At 41.9% G+C, this 19499-nt stretch overlaps 1 protein-coding gene and 1 non-coding gene across 5 annotated transcripts in view; both read left to right on the top strand.

The window, feature by feature from the left end:
- Positions 1 to 19499, top strand: part of RNF130 (ring finger protein 130) — a 160203-nt gene that overhangs the window by 47962 nt on the left and 92742 nt on the right. For all 4 annotated transcript variants that reach the window (XR_008625486.2, XM_034961216.3, XM_014345187.4 and 1 more), the window contains exon 3: positions 9870 to 10120. Coding sequence is in view for 3 of the 4 variants with exons in the window: in XM_034961216.3 (XP_034817107.1) it covers positions 9870 to 10120 (251 nt within the window). In the remaining variant the exon portion in view is untranslated. The remainder of the gene's footprint in view (positions 1 to 9869; positions 10121 to 19499) is intronic.
- On the top strand, positions 7800 to 7864 carry MIR340 (microRNA mir-340). Its single transcript, NR_163108.1, has one exon. It is a non-coding gene; the product is annotated as a microRNA mir-340 (primary transcript).

Genomic DNA, 19499 nt, shown 5'->3' with positions numbered 1-19499 from the left:
TAACTTTCTGGTGCTGTAAGATGTGCCAGGCTCCTTTTGCATATATTTTCTGCCCCTTGAGCATTATTGAACTTTATCAGTAATGACACATCAGTCCTAGAATCAGCCATTTCTCCAAGGAACCCTGGTTTCTGTTTATTGGAGAGTGGTATTAAAAACCAAGATCCGGGCATTAGATGTGATGTTACTGCCGAGATGCCTGTTGCTTCTGGGCCTTCTCAGCTGACAGAACAAGGAAATACATGCGTGTATCCTAACTCCTGCATATCTACATATCTATAAATATTTCTATCTGTAATCATCTGCATTGATATTAAGCTAACAATGAGTTCATACTTATGTCTCCAATTCTAATATATTGCCACATGGATCATTGTAGCTCTCTCTCCTTTCTTATCACTAAACTCCCACTCCTAAATGAAAAACCTGGCTCTTGCCATCCTACATCTATTTACTTAATTATTCAGCTCACTGAACTCTCCGATTTATAAATTCTTTAATGTAAATAACAGATTTGAAGGTCTTTTAGAGTTCTGGTGCTTGGCGTGAAAGCTTCTGTAGCCCACTTTCCTCCCAACCTGAATCTCCCTTGGTTAGAATGCCAAACTCTCTACTTAATGTTTCTTTTCCCACCCATTTAAAATTCTTTTATCAAAAGCTTGTAAGAAAGCATAAATGTAAGCATCTTACTTGAAAGAGGCACAAAACTAGGGAGGTGAAATCTTGAAACATAGATAAGAGGAGTATTCCTTAAGTCAACCTGCAAATGGGTTGTTTAAAACTAGTATAGCAAAGGTTTGTGGAGACGTGGCTTAAGTGGAGACGTGGCTTAAGTTACAGTTCAAATGGAGAAGGGGAATGCCTGGGAACCTTCAGTCACGTGAGCTCCGTGTACATTGATGTGTGCCGTGGCTTCAAAACATTACATTGGAATCTTAGGCTGTATCCCTGTGGACATAATCAGATGTAAGGAGATGTTAGTGTCATGCTACTCTTGATACTGAAAGCATTGTATTTGTAGTTCACATTTACATAAGTGAAGACACTGGAAAACTGATGTCCAGAAAAGAATAAGTTAGGAAAGCTCTGTACACAGGGTCTTATGAAGCATAATTTAGAATTTCAGCATCAAAATGAATAACGTTAGTAGCTGTTTCAACTGATTGAATAAAATAGGAACCATGAATCTATACTGATTTAAAAAGTAAAAGTAAACTGAAGATTTCATGAGGATGGAATATTTACCTAGCCTCAAAGCACCTCCCCACAGAATACATACTAATTACAAAGGGGAAAAGAGGAACTTCACAGTGCACATGCCTGGAGGACATCACCTTTACCAAATTATCAAAGTGAACTTTACTAGTAATGGCAAATAAAAAAAGCTCTCGGCCGCCTGGTGGTGTACACTGAAAAGAGCGCAGCCTCACCTCCGTGTTGTTACTGCCAGCGGCACCCGACCTGAATCTAGCCACAGGAAAGTACCTTTGACAGATCAACTGGGCCGAATGTAGTCTTCGAAAGTGCCAAGGTCACAAACACCAAGAAAGACCGAGAGACAGTTGCAGACTGGCGGAGATGGCTGTGACGTGACGACTGAGTGCAGCATGTGACTCGGACCTGGGCTGCTGTGAAGGACGTTACTGGGAAAGTCGCAGAAGCTTGGATGGACTTCGGGATTGGATGGCAGTGACACATCAGTGTTAAGCTCCTTATTTGGGGGTTGTATTATGTTTATAAATTTTGTTTGTAGGAAAATACCACGTATTCGGGGGTGATGAGGCATCGTGCCAGGAACTTACTCTTGAATGGTTCTAGGTTTTAAAAGTTTTTATATGATATTTCCAATTTTTCTGTAAGTTTTAGATTCTTTAAAAAATTATTATTATTATTATTATTATTTTTAAATGAATGATTTGGGACTCTAGAATTAGTATGGAAAAAAGACTGAAGTGGGGACCCAGGGAGGCTGTCTTTGCACATTTTAAGAATTGTTATGTTGAAGAATTCTCATTGGTTCTGGGATGCTCAACTTAAAGTGGGAATGTTTCTTGTATTCCATGACATCTTAGAGTTGCTTGACAGATTTTTTTCTTCATGATACATAATGATGTACCTTGTGGTTGATGGTATTTTATACATCAATAAATGAAAAACAGGTTTATTCAGTGGTGTTTTTCCGGAGGAGAGAACCACGAGCCACAAACAGATGTTTAGAAATTTAGATTTTGGCCAGGCGCAGTGGCTCACGCCTGTAATCCCAGCACTTTGGGAGGCCGAGGCAGGCGGATCATGAGATCAGGTGATCAAGACCATCCTATCAGGTGATTGAGACCATTCTGGCCAACATGGTGAATCCCCGTCTCTACTAAAAATACAAAAAAATCAGCCGGGTTTGGTGGTACGTGTCTGCCATCGCAGCTACTTGGAAGGCTGAGGCAGCAGAATCACTTGAACCTGGGAGGCAGAGATTGCAGTGAGTCGAGATTGCGCCACTGCACTCCAGCCTGGCGACAGAGTGAGACTCCGTCTCAAAAGAAAAAAAAAATTAGATTTTAAGGAAGGAAGACCTAAGACTTAAATCCAGGTGACCTGTGGACAGAACTACTCAGTTGAGAGGATCAGTAATTTGTGGGAGTTCCTGTGTTGTGTTGAAAGTTGGCAACCCCTGGAAATTCTTCACTGAGAGTCTGTGGCTCTCCACTGATTGGTGGCTTGTCTTCTTCAGTGCCCACCCGCCTTCTGCCTCTGTGTGTGAAGGAAGAAAGCTTTCTGTTCTGGGCAGGTGCTTGCTCCTGCCCCCTCTTCTTTCTCTTGACATACAGTCAAGAGATAGCATAAGAAGAAAAGCTGACATTCAAGTGCTGTACTGTGGCCCCTTGGCCCTACTTGTATGTGATTGAAGAACTTCCTGTTCAAGGAAGAAAGAAGAGAAGACCCTTGGCTTTTGGTGACAAGCTGTAGCCCAGTGTCCTCAGGAATTATCAGTGAGTGACTACCACTCAGTGGCTTACACATTCGGCTTCCCAGCAGCCGCATGGCAGGAGGTTCGGGTTCAAGCATTTGCAGAATTACAGGTTGGTCTTTGCTGTGCATCTGTGGGTGCTGAGGGATCCTGTGGTGGTGGCGTGCAGCACGTCCACACCGGTCACTTCCACGTGGGGAGACGTCACTTTCAGTTTTGTGCAGCAGACCGTGTTCTTCCTCTCCATAATCATGTGCTTCCCTGCCTGTCACTGCTCCCCGTTCATCAGCGGTCCTGCCACCATCCTGGGCAACTTGAGAATCCACCTGGAAAGTGAACACCTAACCGAAAATTCCTTCCACCGGCCCTTCAGTCATTCCGCTTCTCCGGGAGCCTGGTCCCATAGCTGCTCCCTGGGCCTCATCATCTCCCAGAATTGTTACATCTCGAGTTGCAAACTCCTGTGTCCTGTGTCCTGACCGGTGCCTCTTCCCTTTCTCCCCCTCTCTTCCTGTCATTTAGTTTTGTTGAAGCTTCCAGTTCCCTGGACCCTTTCTTAGTTTTCTCCCAGTTTCCCTCCTGGCTTCACCTCTCCGTCCTGCCCAGATTGCATGAACCACTATTCCAGTCACTTTGCCCAACAGTTTCACTGGGTCCGAGAGTGTTCACCGTTCCGTGACTCAGTTACCCTCAGGGCCATGTGGCTCCCCAGTGCTTGAGTGTCCAGTGAAAGAGTTTGCACTTTATTTTTCTGACAGAAGGGATACATCAAAGGCTTTTGAAAGCAGAGTGACAGCAGGTCTATATTTTAGGAAAACTACTGACAAGTCTCAGCAGGAAATCTATAATTGATATAACCTCCATCTGTCAGAATTATTGCTATATTCATTTCATAAAAGAATGTAGAATGTATCTGTTTTTCCCCCTTGAGTTCTTTAAGGGATCAGTGAAGAGAAGAATGAAGATTGGGTCTGAAGAACTGAAAGTTGTGGATGAACATTTGAGAAGGACTTTCATTAAGTCAGTGGAGTGAGATGAGAAGTCTTGGGATCAGGAGCCAGCAGTCTCCCTGAGACACAGGCAGCCAGGGCTCTGCCCCATGTGCAGCTTGACCCTGAATACACCTGGCTGTTGCCTCAGCAGCAGTCCTTCTGGAACTTCAAAGTGATTTTTTTTTTTTTTTTGAGACAGAGTCTCGCTCTGTCGCCCAGGCTGGAGTGCAGTGGCGTGATCTCGGCTCACTGCAAGCTCCGCCTCCTGGGTTCATGCCATTCTCCTGCCTCAGCCTCCCGAGTAGCTGGGACTACAGGTGCCCGCCACCACGCCCGGCTAATTTTTTGTATTTTTAGTAGAGATGGGGTTTCACCGTGTTAGTCAGGATGGTTTTGATCTTCTGGCCTCGTGATCCACCTGCCTCAGCCTCCCAAAGTGCTGGGATTACAGGCGTGAGCCACCCCGCCCGGCCTCAAAGTGATTTTAATCTTTTTCACTTAAAGTATATGGTGTTCTGCTTTACGTATAATAGGTTCTATAGGAATAACTAATGCCACTGTGAGTAACCAATAGTAAAAATGCTTATGGTAAAGCCACCTCTCTCCTCTTGCAGCCTGGTGCCTCAGACAGCTCATTTGTTCTCTTCCTGGATCTTCCTTTATCAGCTGCTCAGCTACACTGGGCTTGCCCCGGGGTTTACTCCCAGGAGGAGTGGAGGGAAGCCAAGAGGGTGAGGGCATAGATCAGACTCTTCCCAGCTGGGTAGACTCACTTTCTGAACTAAAGCACAAATTCTTTTGTAGCTGGCAGGACTGTGTTGGTCAGCAGATCCCTGGGCATTTTCTGAGCAGTGGGCAGGGGGCGAAGAGAGAATGGGCATCCAAAAATCTGTGGTTAGAGGCCTTTTGATTTTCTTCCCACAACATTTTCTTTTGCTTTCTGTGAGTAATAATACAAGTAGGATTAGCTCATCATATGGTTTGGCTCTGTGTCCCCACCCAAATCTCACCTGGAATTGCAATCCCTATAATCCCCACATGTCAAGGGTGGGACCAGGCGGAGGTCATTGAATCATGGCTAGTGAGTGAGTCTCATGAGATCTGATGGTTTTATAAGCATCTGACATTTCCCCAACTTGCACTCGTTCTCTCTCCTGCTGCCCTGTGAAGAGGTGCCTTCTGCCATGATTGTAAGTTTCCTGAGGCTTCCCTAGCCATGTGGAACTGTGTGTCAATTAAACCTCTTTTCTTTTTTTTTTTTGAGATGGAGTCTCACTCTGTTTCCCAGGCTGGAGTGCAGTGGCACAATCTCGGCTCACTGAAACCTGCACCACCCTGGTTCAAGCAATTCTTCTGCCTCAGCCTCCCAAGTGGCTGGGATTACAGGCGCCCGCCACCACACCCAGCTAATTTTTGTATTTTTAGTAGAGATGGGGTTTCGCCATATTGGCTAGGCTGGTCTCAAACTCCTGACCTCGGGTGATCCACCGCCTTGATCTCCCAAAGTGCTGAGATTACAGGTGTGAACCACCACGCCCAGCCTAAACCTCTTTTCTTTCTCAATTACCCAGTCTCAGGTATTTATTTGTAACAGTGTGAGAACGGACTAATACAGCTCATTACGCTGCAGCAGTTACTGAACATCTGCTGTGAAGCCTGCAGGTAGTTTGTCATTTTTTGAAAGAAGAAACTGAAGTTCAAAGAGGTTAAAGTACCATGCTGGGATTTGAACCTAGACCCTCCGATTCCGGAGCCCAAAGGAGCTTAATTCTGAGGTTCCTTCTGTTGGCCTCTCAAAACTGATTTTGTAGTCGGGATTATAGCAGTATTATCATATTTTCCCACTTTTTTTCCTCATTAAAAAGTAGAATTGATGGGGATGGGGGGCTCTTTTCCGAAAAACTGCCCACCCAGCATTTCTGTTTTCTTAATGGGAAACAAAGATAAGTAGAAAGTGTTGTTAATGCCTTTGATTCTAGAATCAGTTTACAAAATGTAGAAGAAATCACAGCATTAGGGAATTACAATTTTACAAATACCATTGTCGTAACAGATTCAGGCAAACACCAGTGGATGCTGAGAGCATTGAGTGAAAGGTTTTTGGGGAACTGGCTAGTCACACAATCTGGAAGTATCAGCCCACAGATTGCTTATTAATTAAGAGGAAAACATTTATTTACAGTGAGGAAACCTGGCAGATACCAAAATAACCAAGTCATAAAATTTGCCACCAAAAATAAAGGTACAACCCGGCCTGCACTTCCTGATGTGACGAGCTGAGGAGGGACCCACCATCACCTTGTGGTATTCTTACTAGAAATATTTAATTTGGAGATCTAATCATTAGGAAACAGTCAAATCCAGATTGAGGGGCATGGTCAGAACATCTGGATTGGACTCTTTAAAAAGGTCAGGAAGTGACTGAGGAACTATTCTAGATCAAAGGAGACTAATGAGACATGACAGCTAAGCATGATGCCGACAGCCCCGATTGAATCCTGGACACAAAACTAAACAAGTTAAACAACTATTAAAGTCATCACCACAGATACCTGAAAATGGACCATCTATTAAAGAACACAGGGTTAAATTTCTTGAGGATAAGTAAATGAATTGTGGCCACGTAGCTAGCCTTGTTCTTAGGAGGGACCGTGGAAGTATTTAAGAATAAAATATCATGTGTTTGCAGTTTACTCTTAATTGGTTCAGCAAAAATAAATACATATAGAAAGGACAAAATGTTGACAAATCTAAATAAAAGGTCCATGAGTGTTCTCACAGTATTGGAACTGCTCTATGGGTTTGAAAATTCTCAGGATGAAAGTGGAAAGAATAGAATTGTTTATTAAAGTAGCCAGACTCAAGCAGTGGAAACAGAAGTTCCTGTTAAAGAATAACAGTGGGGGAAGTTTCTCAAGAAAATAGTTGGAAGCAGGGATCACAGATGGGCTTTCACTGGATTGCCATCTCTGACAGTACTGGCGGCCAGACGTGGAAGTGCGTGGGAGCGTGGCCGCATCCGTGACTTACTAGCAGTGTTTGCCCAGGGCCTGGGACATGGGAGTGGTGGGTCATGTCCCAAATGTGCTTTGATATTTACAGCGTTACAGTCTAATTATTCTTCACTCTTTTCAGTCACTGCCTGCTCTGACCGGCCCTTTATTCTGAAGCCTACATTTCCTTTGGTGTGTGTATCCCTCCTGAAGCTGGGCCAGAGCTCCTCAGATCTTTAAAAGTCAAGTGTCTGAGGCAGCTTTAGGTCAGGGTCTTTGAGCCCTATCAGGCTTTAGGGGTGGAGTATGGGGAGAAGGCCCTTTCTCCTAGGAGGGGACTCCTATATAACTTTCGCCAGATTCTGTAAAAGATTTAAGACCTAAAACTCCAGTCCTTTGCAAGTTGGTGGCGGGCTTTCGTTCTGCTGTCCTCCTGCCCGATCGGCAGGGTCGGGCTCCTCTGCCCGGCTCTTCTCTGTGCTGGTGTAATGACGCCACCGCGAGCGGCTTCTCTCCCTAATCCAGAAGGTTCCCCTTTGCTCCTGAGGGCGTGTGGATTTTTGCATCAAGAGCAGGTAATTTTCTACTCTCTTTAAGAGGTGAAAGGAGCCTGATCATAGTATGTGCTCAATAAATATTGTTGAATGGATGGTTGAAATAATTACACACTTCTTTTCCCAAACAGCTTTCCGGTTGAAATTAGTTGGTGTTCTTATTTAGTGTTCTTTGAATAGAATTACATGGATTGGTTTCCTTGGCTACCTGTTCAGCTTTCCCTACTCCTTTTCCAGCTTGAGTCTTCAAGAGGGAGCCTCAACTGATTTCTAAAACCGTTTGTACCTGGTGTGATTATAAAGCAATGAGACTGATTGTCATATGTCGTTTGTGGGATCCGTCTCAGTTACTTTATAGCCATACCTGGTATCTTATACCACAGATCATGGCCCGTTGAACAACATTTTAAGAGATTTCTAAAGGGAAATTTAAAGTGGTTTAGCATTATTTTGTGATTGTCTCTAATTTACTGATCACAACTCTTATTTCAGAAAGGTAATTAGATATTAATTAGATGTTTATTGTTGCTTTAATTTTATAGTTTTTTTGTAGATTTTTAATCAGTATTCTGGTAAACTGCTGTTCTAATAAAGTGGCTGTAACAATTTTGAGTAAGGTAGTAAAAAGGTATATGTTCCATTGGGTTACATTTTCCATAAAACTCCTTTTACTGTTGTATTTCTCTTCTTTTTTTTGAGGGTCTTGCTCTGTCACCCAGGCTGGCGTGCAGTGGCGTGATCTCAGCTCACTGCAGCCTCAACTTCCTGGACTCCAGTGATCCTCCCACCTCAGCCTCCTGAGTATCTGGGACCACAGACACGTGCCACCATGCCTGGCTAATGTTCCTGTTTTTGTGAGAGACAGGGTTTCACCATGTTGCCCAGGCTGGTCTTGGACTCCTGAGCTCAAGCAATCCACCTGCCCTGGCTTCCCAAAGTGCTGGGATTATAGGCATGAGCCACCATGCCCAGCCCTGTTGAATTTCTTTTCAGTTGCATGTAGTCTTCTGTGACTGCATGTAACACAAAGATGGTTCTTTTAGCTAAATATGGTAAATGAAACATGTAAAACCAAATATTTCAATGTGTTATTCATTGAAGAAGGATTGAAAAGGACAAGTTTTGGGGACTTCTGCTTGATTGTTTTGTTGGTTTACATTGATATGTACAAACCTTATTCAAATTCAAATAAGTGGTTATAATTTTCTCTTTCCCAAAATAAAATATTTATTTCCCTTCTAATGACCCCTAGTCTCTCTCAGGGGCTCTCTGGAGAAGGCAAACGTAGAAGCTACATGTTGCCACCGGCAGCTTCAGCTTATGAAAGGACAATCGCTGATAGATTGATAGAAGTTTCTCTGTTTCCTTAAAAGACAGTGGGAAGTTATTTCCTTTGTGGAGGAGGAAAGGGATAGCAGTTTCCTGCTGTCCATAGGAAGAGGTATTCAATTCCTTCACTGTTACTACTTCTGGAAATTATGTAGGGGAAAGGTCTAGGTAACTATAAGGCAACTTAAGACTGTCCTCCTAATTAACTTGCATAGCCTGTGCTTGTGGGCAGACCTCTGGACAACTGTTAGAGGCTGGAGGTATTTCGATGCCAAACTAGTCCAGAATGTTGAAGCCTGGACCTGTCTCTGGAACGTTTGATTTCCAGAGAGTTCTGGGGTAAACTAGCAAGGAGCCTCAACTCCACTCCAGTCTGGACATGAGACCCAAGTTAGTTTCGGATGTCACTAATAAAAGGTGGCACCATTTGGCACTTTGTAGCTCTGTTACCAGCTGTGTGTCCCCTGTCTCAGTGAGATTAGAAAGCTTGGTATCCTGTACTTGTTTTTGTTCCTGGCACTAGTTCTACAGACAGTGGGTACTCCATGAATGTTCCTAGATTAGTGCGTGAAGTACCAATTTATGCTATAAAAACAGCACTTTACTCCATTTCTTAAGGAATTAAGACTTTCTGAAGATCATTTTAAAATAGAAAAGGTTTTACAGTGTAAATCTACCATGATGTTGATACACTTCTCTTGCTGTATAATGTTATGTTGCTGTCTGTTGTCACATTTGGCTGGTTTAATAATCTTTTTTTAAAAATGTAGTTGTCAGACAAGTTAATATGGTTCTTAACACTGCAATCGTTCTATGCCTTATGTCTGTTTAAGTCTTCAGTACCACACAACAAATTACATGTTCCTACTTGGTGCCAGCATACCCAGCTGCATCTACATTTCAGTTGAGAAGTGGAGTTTGCATACCCTTTCCATTACCAAACATTACAGTAGTTACCTAAGTAGCGTGTTGATACATTTGATGTTTCCATAAGTTTTAAATGTCACTTGAGTTATATATTTATTTTATATTGCAGGCACTGGAGATATTATTGCTGTCATGATAACAGAATTGAGGGGTAAGGATATTTTGAGTTATCTGGAGAAAAACATCTCTGTACAAATGACAATAGCTGTTGGAACTCGAATGCCACCGAAGAACTTCAGCCGTGGCTCTCTAGTCTTCGTGTCAATATCCTTTATTGTTTTGATGATTATTTCTTCAGCATGGCTCATATTCTACTTCATTCAGAAGATCAGGTACACAAATGCACGCGACAGGAACCAGGTGAGCTCAGTACTCAACAGTGATTGGTTCGTAACAGCCAGAGTTCACAGTCATCTGTCGTGACCATGCATCTTACTAACATGTTTTTTCTTTTAAAAAATGTTGTTACCCTCACTCAGTCATTTTAATATGTTAGAAACGTCTACATGAGTATTTAAGGGATATTTAAAATAACCTAAAAGGTACTAAATTTATTGTGATCACCTAGAATATTCTAGTCAGGTAGATAGCTTGATATCATAGTATTATCTAGATAATTCTGTTAATTTGGAGAAATAGCACAAAGTTGCATTTTTAAACCAGTAACTTTGGATGTTTCTGCAAATGGGAACTGGGAGGAGGGTTAGGGAGACTTCACTCTTCCCCTTCCTATGTGAAATTCTTTCCCATGTGAATTTTGAACTGGGAAAGTATTATCTATTCAGAAAATGAAATCAATGAAAAACCTCTGTCATCTAAGCTCAGACATGGGGTAAGGGTGAGTGGGGGAAGACCAATAGAAGATGTCTGTCTACGTAGTCATCCTAGGAGTTCCACTGACAGCACATCTATTTGGGTTGAGTGAATAAACCTAGGAAAAGCAGTGTGCTTCCCCGGTGTGAGGGCCTGGAGATGGTGGCCCTCAGTTGGTGACTGAGTTTGATTGATGTGCTGTGGACAGAATACACACCCTAGGGGCCAGGTTCCAGGTGTTAGGTCCCTCTCCTAGACTTTTCGTGTAGAAAACTAAGAAGTGACTTGCTTGGAGAGTGATTTGAAGCCAGTTTTTGTATAACGCTGTCTTCTCCTAACATGGTACATTCAAATTCCTGTGGGGATGGGCACACTGGGATTTTTATCCTTCCTCTTTCTAGCGGAAGAAGCGCAGACTTTGGCATGGAACAGGTCTCAGCTCACATCCCTCCTGCACCACCAGTTCACCATGACCCCTCACCCTGTTGGACAGTTTCTTGAGCATCTCAGCTTCTTTCTCATCTGAAAGTAGATGTAAAACACCCAAACGCTGACTGTGAAAGTAGATATAAAATACCCAAACGCTGACTGTGGAAGTACATATAAAATACCCAAACACTGACTGCAGTTTATTGAAGCTTTCTGTGCCAGGCTCTCCCTGTGCACTTTTAATTTTTTTTATTTTGATAATTTTTATATTTGTAATTTTAGACTTAACAAAAAATTTGTAAGATAAGTGGCAAGTATTCCCTTCACTCAGATGCTACAGCTGTTAATGTTTTACTGTATTTCCTTTTCTATGTAACTATACTTTTTAAATTTAAAAAACATTTTTTTTTTTTAAAGAGACAGGGTCTTGCCCTGTCGCCCAGGCTGGAGTGTGGTGGCAGTCATGGCTCACTGCAGCCTCCAACTCCTGGGCTGAAGCTATCCTCTGGCCTCAACCTTCTGAGTAGCTAGGACTGAAGGTATGCACCACCATGCCTGGCTAATTTTTTAATTTTTTTGCACAGGCCAGGTCTTGCAGTGTTGGCCAGGCTGGTCTCAAACTCTTGGGCTCAAAGGATCCGCCCACCTTGGCCTCCCAAAGTGTCAGGATTATGGGTGTGAACACCACCCTCAACCTTTGTATATATACCTTAACAAAACTATTTGAGAGTAAGTTTGAGATATGATGCCCTGTTACCCTTAAATACTTTGTTATATATTTTATAAAAACAAGAACATTCTCTTACGTAACCATAGTGTGGTTATCAAAATCAGTAAATTAACATTGATTTAATACATTATCTGATTGATAGACCTTTTTTGGGTTTTGTAAAACTGGCTCAATAATGACCTTTATAGCAAAGAAAATCCTGGATTGATTGGAGCTCATTGGATTTTGCATTCAGTTGTCTCTTCCTACTTGGTTTTATGACATGGACGTTTCTGAAAAGTACAGATCAATTATTTTGTATTTGAGTTTATCCGACGTGTTGTGTTCCTTCATGATTAGTTTCAGATTATATGCGTTTTGTGAAAATGTAGATTTGCTTGCATTTATAAGAGATAACACAAATACAAAGATGTCTCTTATCCCCTTCACTCATTTCTCCTTGTGGTAACAACATGTATAACTGTGGTCAGTATCATAACCTGGAAATTGGCATGGATGCAATCCACTGATCTTCCTAAATACACTGAAATCTCCCCACCTCTCCCGTTTAATGTGTACTTATTTGTGTATGTGTGTGTCTGTCTTTAGTCTGTGTAGTTTTATCGCATGTGTAGATTCACATGACCAACAACACGGTTAGGATACAGGCCGGTTCCATCACAAGGATCCCTTGTGCTACTCTTTTATAACCACAGCCACCTCCCTCCCTCCCCCTTCCCTAATCTACCAGGAATCTGTTTCTCATCTCTATAGTTTTGTCATTTCAAGAATGTTAAATAGGTGGAATCATGGGCCAGGCACGGTGGCTCACACCTGTAATCCCGGCACTTTGGGAAGCCAAGGCAGGTGGATCACTTGAGGTCAGGAGTTCAAGACTAGCCTGGCCAACATGGCAAACCCCATCTCCACTAAAAATACAAAAACGTAGCTGGGCAAGGTGCCATGCGCCTGTAGTCCCATCCATTCAGGAGGCTGAAGCACGAGAATTGCTTGAACTTGGGAGGCAGAAGCTGCAGTGAGCCATGATCGTACCACTGCACTCCAGCCTGGGTGACAGAGTGAGACTCTGTTTCAAAAAGATAAAGAAAAAAATGTTATATAGGTGGAATCATATAGTATGTAACCTCTAGAGTTTGGAATTCTTCGCTTCTTCACTCAGCATAATTACCTTGAGATACTTTTTTTTTTTTTTTTTTTTTTGAGATGTAGTCTCACTCTGTCGCCGAGGCTGGAGTGCAGCGGCCGGATCTCAGCTCACTGCAAGCTCCGCCTCCCAGGTTCACGCCATTCTCCTGCCTCAGCCTCCCGAGTAGCTGGGTCTACAGGTGCCTGCCACCATGCCTGGCTAATTTTTTGTATTTTTAGTAGAGATGGGGTTTCACCGTGTTAGCCAGGATGGTCTCGATCTCCTGACCTTGTGATCCGCCCACCTTGGCCTCCCAAAGTGCTGGGATTACAGGCGTGAGCCACTGCGCCCGGCCAAGATACTTGCAAGTTGTTATGTGTATCAGTCATTTATTCCTTTTTATGGCCGAACAGTATCCCATGGTTTGGATGTACCACCGTTTGTTTAATTGCTCACTCATTGAAGGATATCTGGGATGTTTTCAGATTTTGGCTATTACAAATAAAGCAGCTGTGAACAATCACATACAGGTTTTGGTGTAAACATGAGTTTTCGTTTCCCTGGGATAAATGTGTAATTTCTGAGTGCAGTGTAAATTCCAAGAGTGAAGTTTTTGGGCTATTATGATAAGTGCATATTTAGTTCTGCAGGAAACTGTTAGACTCATTTTGCAAAGTGGCCGTACCATTTTGCATTCCCACTAGAAATGTATGACTGAACCAGTTCCTCCACACTCTCGACAGCACTTGGTGTTTTCATCTCTTGTGATTGTTGAGTTGTGTAGTAACATCTCTTGTAGTTTTAGTTTGCATTTCTCTAATTAGACATTTTTTATGTGCTTGTTTGCCATCCGTATATCCTCTTCAGTGAAATATCCATTCATGTCTTTTGCCCATTTTCTACCTAGATTGTTTTTCACTGTTGAATTTTGAGAGCTTTTTATGTATTCCAGATACAAGTCCTTCGCCAAATATGTGGCTTGCAGAGATTATCTCCCAGTCTGTATTTTGTTTTGTTCAACCTCTTAACAAGGTCTTTGAAAAGCAAAAATTTCTAATTTTTATGAAGTTTATTAATTTTTTTCTTTTATGAATTGTGCTTTTGGTGTCAAGTGTAAAAATTCTTTACTTATCCCTAGATATCCCAAAGATTTTCTACTGTTTTTCCTGGAAGTTTTATATTATGTTTTACATTTAAGTCTGTGATTAGTTTATTTGAAGGCTTTCCTGTTTTCTAATGTAAGAATTAAGTGCTATAAATTTCTCTCTCAGCACTTCTTTAAGGCTATGCCTCACATATTTTGATATGCTGTATTTTCATTTTCATTCAGTCCTATGTATTTTTTTCTTTTGAGACTTCTTCTTTTACCCATACATTATTGAGAAGTATGTTATTGAATTTCCAGTAGTTTAGATATTTTACTTTTTTTTTCTTCCTTTTGAGAGAGGGTCTTACTCTGTCACCCAGGCTGGAGTGCAGTGATACGATCTCAGCTCACTGCAACCTCCACCTCCCGGGTTCAAGTGATTCTCTTACCTCTGCCTCCCGAGTAGCTGGGATTACAGGCACATGCCACCGTGTCCGGCTAACTTGTATTTTTTGGTAGAGATGAGGTTTCACTGTGTTGCCCAGGCTGGTCTTGAACTCCTGACCTCAAGCGATCTGTGCACCTCAGCCTCCCAAAGTGCTGGGATTATAGACATGAGCCACTGTGTCCTGCCAAGATTTTACTATTATCTTAGTGTTACTGATTTCTAGTTTGATTCCATTATGCTCAGAGAAATACTCTATGATTTCAGTTCTCTTCTGTTTCTTGAGGTTTGTTTTATGATGTAGGATGTGGTTTGTCTTAGTCAGTGTTTCATTGGTGCTTAGAAAAAATATTCTGCTGTTGGGCGGCATGTTCTCTGGGTGTTAATTAGACCAGTGTGCACAGCTTTTCTTCCTGAGGAGCCGGGCTGGGAGAGCCTCTTCCCACTGGGCTCTGTGAGACCAGGGTGGGAGGAGGATTGTGATTTTGCCCTTGGCGCCTGGCTGGAGTAGAATGAATATTACTGCAAGTGTTTTCTGATGTTAGGCCATCCTTCTCTTGGTACTTTGGCTAGCGGAGTTGGGCTTTTCTCGGCTTTTTCTGGGGTCGGGTGGTGGGCTGCTCTGGTCCTGTTGGCTGTTCCAGGTTGGAGGCTTCTGCAGCACATTGTCAGGGATCTATGGGGGAAGTAAGGAAGCTTGGAAGCCACCACCCGTTTCTCATGTCTTGAGGGCCCCAGACAGCCCACCTCCTTTTCCCTCCTATAACATGTAATATACCTGTTTAAAAAAAAAAAAAAAAAACTAAAAGATTTGTTTTTAAAATATGTTGACATACGAAACACTGAAAGTAAAATGATAAGGAGCTGCTCTGGAGTGGTGTTCTTGACAGGCAAGCCTGTGTTAGTGGACTGCGTGTAGCACACCCTGAGGACGTTGGAACAAAGGCTCACAGTTGTCCCAGGAGCCTGCTATTGGAAGATAGTGCTTTAATTAGCACCCAGTGTGGGGCCGGGGCTGATGAAGGAGGAAACGTAATCACCATCTGGTGCAGGCCACAAACTGCGAGCTTGTTTCCTAGCATTTATTTTGCGGCTGACTGCATGCAGGATCCTTCCAAAGCATCTCTCCAGATGCTACTGTGGTGGAAAGTGATGTTCTGACCTTTTTTCCTCCTTCCGTTTTCCCTAAGGTTGACAAATGCTTGATGAAATTTTTATGTGGCTTAAAAAGCTTAGCTTATTAAAGTTTAATAAGAAGGTGGCAGCAGCTAGACTGGTTGAAACCTTTGGCTATTTTAAAAGAGAAGCCATAATATTAGCAAAGGAAAACCAGTGAGTTTAAGGACAGACTCTGATTTTCTCCCACAAACTGTTTTTGTTTTTGTTTTTGGAGACTGGGTCTCACTCTGTCACCCAGGCTGGAGTGCAGTGGCGCGATCTTGGCTCACTGCAACCTCTGCCTCCTCGGCTTAAGCAATTCTCCTGCCTCAGCCTCACACGTAGCTGGGACTAAAGACGTGTGTCACCATGCCTGGCTAATTTTTGTATTTTTAGTAGAGATGGGATTTCACCATGTTGGCCAGGCTGGTCTCAAACTCCTTACCTCATGTGATCCTCCTGCCTCAGCCTCCCAAAGTGCTGGAATGACAGGCATGAACCTCCACACCCGGCCCCCACAAACTGTTATCATGAAGCAGTTCTTCCTGTAGAACATGCTACCAAAGAGATCCATATATTGTAAATAACTTTCTAAGCATAGTAAAATGCTCACAATTGAGAACATTTTGCATGTGATATAAGAATCTAATGCTTTGGCTTTTCAGTTCATGACTAAGTGTCTGTGGTTTGCTCTTCCTGGAAAACTGTCAGAATGTATCTAATTACTATCTATAGGTGTAGATAGTTCAAACTACCACTGATGGTAAACTTAAATGTCGCTGTCGAATTAAGTCACTGATAGTTATTTTACACAAAACGGTAGATGTTTGTTACCTTTGTTTTGAATAAATGCTTAAGGATTTTCTGAAAAATGTAAAATGTTTAACAGTTACATGGTTAATATTGCACCTTTAATTTCAAAGTGGTCAAATTTGATTTCTAAAGCAGAACAATGAAATTTTCATTTTACTGTTTAGGAATGGGGCAGATGTAAAATATTCTGCCACTTAATGGACTCCTGAATATTTAGAATGTATTCCTAAAACTTCCCAGTGAAAATGCATGTGCTTTTTAAGGTATTTAAAATTTGTAAAAGCTTCTTGCCATAACATGTGTATATAATATTCTTTGACTTTATAAGTATCTCAGGGTTGCTGAAATGAAATACACTCTTATTGCCCATTTTCATCATGAAAGGTCAGTAGCTAATTGGAGAATGCATTTGCCTGTCAGAATGTGGAAATATATGGAACATTCCTGTGTCAGAGAAAGGTTAAAACTTTGCATGAGTACAGTTAATCTTTGAAAACTGGTGGGTTCAAAAGGTTTTTTTTTTTCTTCCACATTGGGAGAGAGGAAGTATTGTATATACTGCCAAGATTTGTCCTACAGAAAAGGATTATATGGTCCCAAAACAGACTTCTTTTGTCATTTTGGATGGCAGTGTGAATTTTGTTCATTATGTTTCTTAAGGATTAACAATTCCAGAAGAACTGGAAAGGGGAAATAGATGTTTGAGCTGAGAAGTTATTATCTTACCAGTTTTAAAAAAATACTGCAAATACTCTGATACCTTGTTTTTCATGTCCTGCCATTTTGTAAATAAATAACACTTTTCATATACAGAGACTGTATTATATACCTTCTAAATATTACATGTCAGGGGCTTAAGATCTGATTTTTTTTAAAGCACAAAATATGCTCTTAAGATCATAGTGTTTGCAAGATAATTCATTTCTATATCCTTGGGGTTTAGCATGGGGCCTGGCACATCACGCTGCCTCAGTAAATATTTCAATGAATTCAAGAATGAGCTTACCTTCTGTTGCAATGACAGATGCAGTCAAAATACTGTGTGGTATAGGAGTTATTCTTTGGGGGCAGAGTGATATTACTCTCAGGGAGTCAAGGACACTTCACAGAGAAGGTAGGTTGTGACCTTGGAGCTGAATTTTAAAGGATGAATTAAGACTTCATCAGATGGAGATGAAGGAGAGTCAGGCAAATGGATCATTTTCCACAGAGAGATGAAAGAGTTGAATGACTGGAACATCAGGAATAGTGGGCAGGAGACTTGTGACTGTTGAACTGATATTAGATGAATAAATTGTCACTAGACTATGAAGGGCATGAATCACATAAGAAAGTTAGGCTTTATTCTATAATCAATATGGTTTTGTTGTTGTTGTTGTTGTTGTTGTTGTTTTTCTGAGACAGAGGCTTGTTCTGTCGCCCAGGCTGGAGTACAATGGCTCGATTAACAGCTCACTGCAACCTCCGCCTCCCAGGCTCAGACCATTCTCCTGCCTCAGCCTCCCGAGTAGCTGGAATTACAGGTGCCCACCACCATGCCCGACTAATTTTTGTATTTTTAGTAGAGACGGGGTTTCGCCATGTTGGCCAGGCTGGTTTCAAACTCCTGACCATAGGTGATCCACCCGCCTCGGCCTCCCAAAGTGCTGGGATTACAGGCACGAGCCACCACGCCCGGCCATCAGTACGGTTTTTTAGCAGTGGAGCGATACACAATTCTTTTCTGGTGTGAGAGACTTAGGGAGAAGGAGCTGTGAAAGGAGGAAATACTGAAGAGCAGAGGAAGATGATGTTAATAAAATAAGGTTATGTAGAGAGGAGAGGAGTGATCTGGGCACAGGCAGATGGTGTCTTGGAAAAGAGTTAACAGAGGCTTCTTTTGAGAAAAAAAATGGGAAAAAATGGTGGTGAATGAATGAAGGAGGGTGCAGACTACAAGGCACTTTGCATTGGGGAAAGATTCTATACCTAGATTTCACCAGTGTTTACAAAAAGAAAACCCTACTCTGTGCAGATACAGACTTACTCTAATTCTGTGAGAGAGTTCTGATTGCCGAATGGCAAAACCTGAGATGCGTTTCATCAAAGTGACCTATCCTCAATATACTCTGAACCATCTGGCTTTGAACCAACTATTCCTATTAGATTAAGCCGTAAGAATTGTTTTAACTTGTTTTCTGCCAATTCAAACATTTTGTCACTTTGCTTTCAAATATAGAATGGTGTTTATTGTGGCAGCTTTGACCAGATGAGATAAGATAATCTGGCCCCTAACAAACCCCTCAAGCTGTATGCTATAGAAAGTCTTTTCAGCATTTTATAGTGGAGGAAGAACTGAAGTGGAAAGGAGATCTATGGTCCTAGTCCGAATACTTTTAGTAACTTCAGACATCTCCTCATCTCTTTCTGGGGCTTGGTTTTTCTCCTTTGTAAAATGATGCCTTTCTGTGGTTTTGTCATTTCTAACATTCTGTGTGTGATGAGGTGTAAATTTGAGGAGTTTTATTATTAAAGGAATAGGGCACAGTGTGAAGTACGGAGAATATCAGTGAGTGGGTAGCGTATTACGGGAAAATGCTTTGAAACCAGGGTTTGTACTTCATTTAGTGAGTCTCAAACTTTAGTATACAAAAGAATCATGTGAGAGCTCCTTTTAGGGGCTGGAGCACTTTTTAAAATTGCAAATTTCCAAGATCGTTCCTCCCCTTAATTCAGCAAGTCTGGATAGGACCTACTTACTAGCCTTTGATGTGGGCAAATTATTTAATCTCTGCCTCAATCTCCTCTTCTGTAAAATGGGATATTATAGTTCTTTTCTCATAAAATGATTGTGACGATAACACGAGTCAGTACTTGTGAAGGGCTTAGAACAGTACCTAGCACATGGTATGTACCGAATAAACCTTAGTTAGTATAGATTTTAGTATTATATATTACTAAGCATTCAAGGTAGCTTTACTGCATCTGCCCCATGGACCACACCTTGAAAAACAGTGACTTAATGGCATGGTGTTCAGGTGAAGGTAAGAGACTTTAATAAAAAGTGATCTTCATGGAAGAATTTTGTACCTCATCGTAGGTACTTGAGAGTTAGCAGGATGCAAATAGACTTAGAATGAAAAATTTTAAAAAAATAGT

Source organism: Pan paniscus, chromosome 4 (genome assembly GCF_029289425.2).
Source record: "Pan paniscus chromosome 4, NHGRI_mPanPan1-v2.0_pri, whole genome shotgun sequence".
Lineage (NCBI taxonomy): Eukaryota > Metazoa > Chordata > Mammalia > Primates > Hominidae > Pan > Pan paniscus.
This window is presented reverse-complemented; position numbering and strand designations above follow the sequence as displayed.